This window comes from Halichondria panicea, chromosome 9, assembly GCF_963675165.1.
Source record: "Halichondria panicea chromosome 9, odHalPani1.1, whole genome shotgun sequence".
NCBI lineage: Eukaryota > Metazoa > Porifera > Demospongiae > Suberitida > Halichondriidae > Halichondria > Halichondria panicea.
Window position 1 is genome coordinate 5,956,912 of NC_087385.1, and position 7,500 is coordinate 5,964,411.

The 7,500-nt window shown below is 43.3% G+C and overlaps 4 protein-coding genes across 4 annotated transcripts in view; 2 read left to right on the top strand and 2 right to left on the bottom strand.

Moving 5' to 3' along the window:
• LOC135341600 (fibronectin type-III domain-containing protein 3A-like) overlaps nucleotides 1-2,951 on the top strand; it is a 5,707-nt gene extending 2,756 nt beyond the window's left edge. The window contains exons 10-18 of the mRNA XM_064538197.1: nucleotides 65-297; nucleotides 372-485; nucleotides 577-726; nucleotides 997-1,089; nucleotides 1,186-1,364; nucleotides 1,497-1,694; nucleotides 1,912-2,078; nucleotides 2,301-2,428; nucleotides 2,541-2,951. Of these exons, the coding sequence (XP_064394267.1) occupies nucleotides 65-297; nucleotides 372-485; nucleotides 577-726; nucleotides 997-1,089; nucleotides 1,186-1,364; nucleotides 1,497-1,694; nucleotides 1,912-2,078; nucleotides 2,301-2,428; nucleotides 2,541-2,873 (1,595 nt within the window). The 3' untranslated portion in view covers nucleotides 2,874-2,951. The remainder of the gene's footprint in view (nucleotides 1-64; nucleotides 298-371; nucleotides 486-576; nucleotides 727-996; nucleotides 1,090-1,185; nucleotides 1,365-1,496; nucleotides 1,695-1,911; nucleotides 2,079-2,300; nucleotides 2,429-2,540) is intronic.
• Nucleotides 2,952-3,060: 109 nt separating this feature from the next.
• LOC135341628 (soluble calcium-activated nucleotidase 1-like) lies at nucleotides 3,061-5,816 on the top strand. The gene is made up of 8 exons (XM_064538233.1): nucleotides 3,061-3,411; nucleotides 3,889-4,149; nucleotides 4,322-4,476; nucleotides 4,634-4,836; nucleotides 4,954-5,044; nucleotides 5,115-5,223; nucleotides 5,337-5,403; nucleotides 5,724-5,816. Exons 1-8 carry the CDS (start codon nucleotides 3,147-3,149, stop codon nucleotides 5,746-5,748), a joined length of 1,176 nt encoding a protein of 391 aa, XP_064394303.1. The 5' UTR covers nucleotides 3,061-3,146; the 3' UTR covers nucleotides 5,749-5,816.
• A 260-nt stretch (nucleotides 5,817-6,076) lies between these two features.
• Nucleotides 6,077-7,033, bottom strand: LOC135341253 (uncharacterized). The gene is made up of 2 exons (XM_064537764.1): nucleotides 6,537-7,033; nucleotides 6,077-6,479 (listed from the first exon to the last, which is right to left on the bottom strand). The coding sequence occupies exons 1-2, from the start codon at nucleotides 7,031-7,033 to the stop codon at nucleotides 6,077-6,079; spliced, it is 900 nt and encodes a 299-aa protein (XP_064393834.1).
• Nucleotides 7,034-7,160: 127 nt separating this feature from the next.
• LOC135341601 (leucine-rich PPR motif-containing protein, mitochondrial-like) overlaps nucleotides 7,161-7,500 on the bottom strand; it is a 5,942-nt gene continuing 5,602 nt past the window's right edge. The window contains exons 23-24 of the mRNA XM_064538198.1: nucleotides 7,496-7,500; nucleotides 7,161-7,419 (exon numbers count right to left, since the gene is read on the bottom strand). The exon at nucleotides 7,496-7,500 is cut by the window's right edge and continues 89 nt beyond it. Coding sequence (XP_064394268.1) covers nucleotides 7,250-7,419; nucleotides 7,496-7,500 — 175 coding nt within the window. The 3' untranslated portion in view covers nucleotides 7,161-7,249. The remainder of the gene's footprint in view (nucleotides 7,420-7,495) is intronic.

Genomic DNA, 7,500 nt, shown 5'->3' on the forward strand with positions numbered 1-7,500 from the left:
GTCTCTTTATTGCTAATGAAGTGCTATAATTATTATATTATACTCTGACTGTTTTATCTCCCAGGCTATCCTCTGAGTGATGGTGGAGCAACTATCACCTCCTACTGTGTTGAATGCAGACATGTTACTCCTGATGACATCTGGCGTGCCGTAGCTACAGTGGCCGATCCCCAAACTTTCAGTGATCACCCCTCCACCCCCTCCACCCCCTCACATCCCTCACTCAGTCACACCATCACACAGCTACAACCTGGAGAGAAGTACGTGTTCCGAGTGCTCTGCCAAAACTCTGTTGGGGTGAGTAAGTTTTCCGTACCCCTTTGATCAAAACTGTGTCTGTAATATTATTATGTCTTGTTTTTTTGTCACAGGCTAGCCATCCTTCAGTAGAGTGTCCATGTTCAACTGCCCCGGGTGAACCAGACCCTCCCTCAAGCCTGGAGATAACCAGTCTCACAGCTACCTCTGTACAACTACACTGGAAGGTCTTGACAGTTTTGTATTTTTCTTCATTTTCTATGTCATGCAGTAACTTTTACATGACTGTATTACATACCGTATTTGACAAACCCCCAGGACTCACTTACTCATGGCTGCCCCGTGGAGAGCTATGAAGTCCAACATTGTTGTAGTGGTGATGGGAAGATGACCCCTCTGTCTGTGCTCAGTCCCACCTGCACTGTCAGCAACCTCCACTCAGCCACTTCCTATCAGGCCAGGGTCCGGGTGAGTATAGTAATAGTATTGCAACTGTGTACCATACAAGTACTGCTTTAGGGCCCACATCTTCCGTTTTCTGGAAAAGCATGGACTACATGTCCTACATAACTTGTATTGGGAATGTCCAATAAAATATGCATTTAGTAGCTGTTTGGTAGTGCTAGATGTACATGTACTAGTCAAGAGGCTGAAAATTCTAGCAGTTTTTTCAGTATTAGTTTTACTGGGTTGTACTACATGATGGTACAGTATGAGGGTTTGCATGTCTCCTTGCAGGCTCTGAGTGGAGCTGGTTCAAGTGAGTGGTCTGTGATGATCACCTTCACCACCGCCCCCTCCACACCCTCACAGCCCACTCAACTCACTATGGTGAGCAGCTGTGTATGATGTACACATTTATCTCTCCCACTCTCACAGACTAAAATTAACTATACATGTACATAATTTGAGTGCTGATTCCTACAGGTGAGTCATAGCCCCTACTCCATGCTGATAGCTTGGACATCCCCCAGTCCCAACGGAGCACCTATTACTGCATACCATGTGGAGTACGGTAGTGGACAGTCAATCACTCAGTCCCTTGAAGTCTCACCTCTGGAAACTCAGTACAACATGATGGATCTGAGGCCCAGCACATCCTACAGGTGAGGGACCTTTCCTCTCAGTGTGACTAATTTGATAGTTATACAAAAATGTAGTAGCATAGGACATGATAGGACATTACTGCAGTGAATGTAGTGAATGTAGAGACTGATACTGTGTCCACCTGTATACAGGTATCGTGTGAGAGCAGAGAACTCTGTTGGCACAGGAATGTTTGGTGGGTATGGTAGTAGCAGTACTCTCCCTCCACCCCCCTCTCCCCCTCTGCTCACACTGGCCTCTGCCACACACCACACTCTCAAGCTCACCTGGGGCAAGAAGACAAACAGAGCAGTCTCTTACACGCTACAAGTGGCCAGTAGGGGAAAACAGTAAGAGAGCAGATAATATTTGTGTTTAAATGTACACGTAATAATTATATTGCTGTACACTGTATGTACCCCAGTATTTCCCTGTGTGTGTATATTTTCACCTCCTTAGCTGTTTTTTGTATAAATCCTTTACCTTTGTATGTTCTAATTTGAGTATGCTTGTAATTGAGATTGCCCTGACTTGTTGATTGACTAACTGCCCTCTCTACTACCACAGATTCCATGAGGTGTACAGTGGCACTGCAGTTAACCATCGCCTCACTAGACTCCAGCCTGACACTGAGTACGTGATGAGGATAGCGGCAATGTCCGAGAGTGGACAGGGGGCATGGTCTGATGATGTCACCTTCATGACCACACCCACTCTACCCCCTGCTCCTACCGGTAAGCCTCAGAGATTGTAGTCAAGTACTGTATAGCGGGTAATTTCGTTGGTGCAAATTTTCGTATGAACTACCCATTTAAATTTCGTCCAGCTTAGGGTATGACGTTGAACCTATTGCGGTAGAATAATTTCGTTTTCGCATGATGCTCTACAATACAAAATAGTCCACCATACAAAAATAATCGTATACGGTATGTGCTCACAGTTTTTGGCTTCTTTAGATTTGGTGCTGCGTCAGGAATCCAATAAGAATATGAAGTTGTCTTGGCAACCAGGAGGAGATGTACCATATTCAGTACGATATGAGGTTCAAATGAACTCACCACCGCCTCGACAAGATTTTATACAGGTAGATCCATTTGTAATTATAATTATCATGCGTTTGATAATAATTATTGGCTTGTTTCTGTTGTATGCTTTCATCCTTTGACTAAGTGTATCCCTAACTTACTAACTTGCAGGCTTATAAAGGTGATCAACTGGAGTGTACACTACCAGTGTCCTCGTATGACAAGGCAGCTGAGGCCCGAGTGAGGTGCTGGACTGTGGTGTCTGTCAATGGGAGGGACGAGCAACTGTGGAGTGCCTTCAGTCCCACAGCACACTGTCAATGCAGACTAGAGTCCTTGACAGAGAAGAAAGCCGAGAAGTTAGAAGAATTAGACAACACTCAGGAAGTGCAAAACAAGATATCTGTCAAACTATCTCCACAAATGATAGCAATGATGGTGTTTGTTATTGGGACTCTTCTCACACTCATAGTAGCATTCATACTCGGACAGTATGCTGTGTAGTGGAACTAATGTGTATAATGTGTGGAATAATCATGTGTCTCTTTCGGAGATTTATCATAAAAATAATTATAGCACAAACTATTAATGGCTGGCCTCAAAATGTTGAAATTTCTATAGACGACCTTTCCCCTAGTTACACTGGAACGCTACAACAGCTTGTAGTAAGGACGACCTTTCCCTTAATTTCAATAAAAATCAGGCGAGGGTGTGGTGCATGTGGCAGGCCAGGGTGTGTGAGGTATAACTAGCTAGCTAGCTACTAGACGACGTGTTATGGAAATGTACAAGTTTTCTAGAGCCTCATCACTACCTTCAATGAAGTCTGGACAAGAGGATGGATTCGTACGCACGGCTAGAGTGCCGTATCGCGTTCTCTATGCACTTCTATTCACCCTCATCATTGTTATAATAGCGCTACTCCTGCCCAGCAGTGTTAGGAGGTCTCCTCATCCTGTGTTTGGTCAAACAAATTTCCTTATCCATGATGACTATCAAGTATTCACTTACAACAGCACTTATCCCCTCACTACTCCAACGTGTAAGTATTCTTTGGTCATAAATTAATTATAGCTGGTGGGGAAAACATTTCATTTACCGGTATACCTTGATTTTAGTGAGTAAAAACTTTCGTTTGACTTCATTGCCTGCACTGCATTGCATACGATTCTAGTAACCACGCCTAGGTTTTCGTGGTATTTTTGTGGAGGTCAGCTTTCCCCCACGAAAATTACCGGCTATACGGTATACATAGAGCACATGATTATCCTGTCACTTCATGCCTGCATGTGCCTTACCTTAATACTGTTGTCCCACAAACCATTCTTTATAGTTACATATCGCATGTAGCTATAATTATCCTACACACAATTATATCAATGCCCCCACCTACCTTTTGGCAGGCTGTCTCTTGAGTGAATGAATACCTAAATTGATTCATTCTATGCTTCCATTATTCCCAGCCACAATAATAATCATGCCATGAATATCACTCTATATCACACCGTCACACACACAGATGCAGGAGACGTTAAGACATTCCGAATAGCAGTAGTTGCAGATCAAGATACAAACTCTAAAGTCAAAGACACCATGTGGGTTAGTTGGCTTAAGACGGGCTCTCTGAGTCTCCATAGAGATGGCACCCTCTCAGTCAAGTGGGACTCTACAATGACCAAACTGGAGACAAGAATGGCCGAGAAGGGCCGTGGTGCTGAGCTCTCTGACCTGTGTGTCTTCAACGGGAGGCTCTACACTGTTGGAGACAGAACCGGGATTGGTATGTAGTTTATTGGCTCTCAATTACGTGCTCTAGAAAGTGCCCTGTATGCAATCAGGAGTGATGCAACCCAACCCAATAAGATTGTTACCTCATAGTCCATTTCCTGTTGTACACTCTGCACAATAATTATCACCTCAGTCTCACCAGTGCTCTTGCTTCTCCTGTACAGTGTTTGAGATCCTTAATGGCCGGTTGATTCCCTGGGTCATTCTCCAGGACGGTGACGGCCATGTGGACAAGGGCTTCAAGGGAGAGTGGATGACTGTCAAGGACAGGCGTCTTTATATAGGCAGCATTGGGAAGGTCTGGACATCTCAAGCTGGGGTGAGTGTTTTGTAAAAAATCTCTAAAATATTTGTTTCTACTAGGTATATAGCCATAGCAAAGGTGTTGGTATGGCAACAAGACATAATCCCACTAGCCTGCTATATGGAATCTGTTGGTTGAAACAAGGTCACCAATTTCATCACCACACACACAGGTGTACCTGAATGACAGGCCACAGTACATCAAAGTGATTGGTCCGACTGGCCACGTGGAACACAGACCATGGGCTTCAGTGTACAATCGTATGAGGGCTGGTGCTGGCATAGAGGAGCCTGGCTATATTATCCATGAGTCTGCCTCCTGGAGCGATGTTCATCAGAAGTGGTTCTTCCTGCCTAGGAGAGCTAGCGATAAGAGGTGAGTGGGTCTGTTGTTAGCTGCTTAATTTGTAGGTACCCTGTGTTAGTTAGGTACCTGTTTTTTTAAAAACTCAAACCACGGTCTGATATTCACAACTTTGTTTCATTTTCACAGCTATAATGATGTAGATGATGAACACAGAGCTACCAACATTCTCATTTCTGCTGACGAAGCTTTTTCGGATGTTCAATCAAGCCCAGTATCGGTAAGACAATGAGCTCCACACACACTCTGATACTGCAGCTATTATCCTTGTTGTGTCTCTACTTGTGCAGCTGTTAAATGAGTACCGAGGCTACTCTTCATTCAAGTTCCTACCCGACTCTCAAGATAAAATAATAGTGGCTATTAAGTCAGAGGAAAATCAAGGAAAAATCGCATCTTGTATCCTTATCATTCCTTGAAATAATTATTTGAATTTTGTCATTGTCCAATCAGTTTGCATATGCTCTTTGTATGTACTCCTCTGCCTGTTGTTTCCTTGACAGAGCGAATAGATATTAGTGCATTTGATCTGTCAGGACACACCTTGTTGAGCGAGGAGAAAATAGCAGATGATCTAAAGTAAGTTTATGTCACACGTACATGTAGTATAGTGCCCTGTGCAGGTGTACAGTGTATGGGGCCCATGGATACACACCTGTGCAATAGTAATGTGGCACAAAAGTACACTGTACAATACCACATACGGTCATCAATAGGAATGATTTCACTCGTGAAAATGCAATCCAATCTACTGGAGGCTGTTGTCTGAGTCACTCTTAGCTATGTATCTATAGTGTGTGTATCTTTGTGTGTTGGTTACTGTAACAGTACATGTATCAATAATTATTATACAACTAATTGATATTCTTTCACTATACACACACACACACACACACCAGATTTGAGGGAATCGAATTCATCTGACTCTCTTTAGACTATTCTTTTTAATATTCTTGTATTTATACAATTTTATTATCACTATTATAACATGATTGTCCTCAAATGCCGTCAGGATAGGATAGGTGGGTACATCCTCCATGACTTATAGGTTTTTTAATAGCATCAATATGAAAGTCTATTCAAATTATATATCTGCTAGAATATTTATTTAGAACTGCATTGAAGTTGAACAACAGAGTTATGGCATGCATAAACATCAGTGCATGATCCTCTGCTGTAAACAGATTGAGAGCATACACTTCACACAGCACATAAATACCATAAATACAATCAAACAATCACACAAAATCAGCTAACCAAGCTGAACAATAGTTTCAAAAACATCATCAAGTTGAGGCCTATCACTAGAGAACTTGCTTAGGTAAGCATACACCAATTGTCCTCTGCTATCTACAATGAAATCTCCGCCTAGCACATGGATATCATCGCCAGGGTAAGAGGGGGCGGGAGGCACGCCTGCCACCTTTTCCTCGGCATACGACAACAGGGTAGGGATACTCCACACAGCTGACACTGATCGCCGCAGGCCAAAGTGTCGATAAAGTTTTAGATCAAAGTCCAGCAGTAAAAGAAACGTGAGTTTAGTGTATTCCAACCATTTTTCAGCACTTTCTGCCGTTCCCCTCGCCACCACCACCACTTGACAACCCAGTCCCTCCAGTCGCAAGAGCTGCTCCTTGAAGGCATGCAGGTGTCTGTTTCAGGGAGATCATCCAAAATGGCGAATCAAAATGAACAGGGTGAACTTTGACCTTTTCAAGTAGCTCTCCAATGTAGGAATACTACCATCCACTAACGAGAGTGTCAGCTCAGCAGGGAGAAAGTCACCAGCTGTGATTGTCTTCTTGTATGCTTGCTTCGTTTCATACTTCTCCAGATCGATCTCTACTGTGGAAACCAAGTTCTTGTAACTCTCTTCAGCGCTCAGAAGATCTTCGACCGTTTGTTGAACGGCCTCAATTCTGTAATGCTTTGACACGCAACCCTCCACCTCCTGCCATGTTCTGTATCCCAGGGTACTCAGGGCCCGAGCGTACACAGCCATAGGGGCAAACAGTTGTCTGATGCCTTTAGGGTTATCCAGGCTGATGTAGTTATGGACGTCTTGTGTGGCTTGAAAGACATCTTTGCTCTCACCAACCGTTGATTCAAGACACTCCGTGATCTGATGCAAGGTAGAGACCAGCAAGCTTCTTTCTTGGCATACTGGGTCACTGTTAGAAGCCTCTTGGTTCTCTGTTGTGGCCATTTATATTATATTATAGGCCTATGTTTGCAAACTGCATGTACTGGAGACCACGCCCTTCTTTCTCAACAGTGCTTTTTCCCAGGCCGATTTTTCTCTAATATACCGGAATTACATGTGACCTCTTTAATATAAATGGACAATGTCATGTATAGTTGCAATAATTTATTGATACACTGATAGATAAGACTTCTCTAAATGTAATAATTATAATTAAGTTCAATCTAGGTTTTCTGTAGAGACGGTTTTTATGCTCTTGCGGCGTCTTCTTGGTGATTTAGCTTGCTCATTCGTCGAGAGGAGATCAGTGAAACTTTTATCGACTTTGCAGCCACTGTCTACAAGATCTTGATACAGAGACTGGGCACCCTCTTTGTCCTTCAGCAAATCTGTAATGGTGTGGATTTGTTGTTATCAGCACTGGGTAGCCTCAATACACACACAACTGCAGAGCAAGTAACTCACTGTAT

What these genes read in the sequence shown, in the direction of transcription:
- LOC135341628 (XM_064538233.1), top strand. Translation starts at nt 3,147, where the DNA reads ATGGAAATGTACAAGTTTTCTAGAGCCTCATCACTACCTTCAATGAAG. An exon ending in TCCCCTCACTACTCCAACGT is followed by an intron (nt 3,412 to 3,888) that starts GTAAGTATTCTT and finishes TCACACACACAG; the next exon opens with ATGCAGGAGACGTTAAGACA. An exon ending in TCTGGACATCTCAAGCTGGG is followed by an intron (nt 4,477 to 4,633) that starts GTGAGTGTTTTG and finishes CCACACACACAG; the next exon opens with GTGTACCTGAATGACAGGCC.
- LOC135341253 (XM_064537764.1), bottom strand. Translation starts at nt 7,033, where the DNA reads ATGGCCACAACAGAGAACCAAGAGGCTTCTAACAGTGACCCAGTATGC. An exon ending in TTGGAGAGCTACTTGAAAAG is followed by an intron (nt 6,480 to 6,536) that starts GTCAAAGTTCAC and finishes TCCCTGAAACAG; the next exon opens with ACACCTGCATGCCTTCAAGG.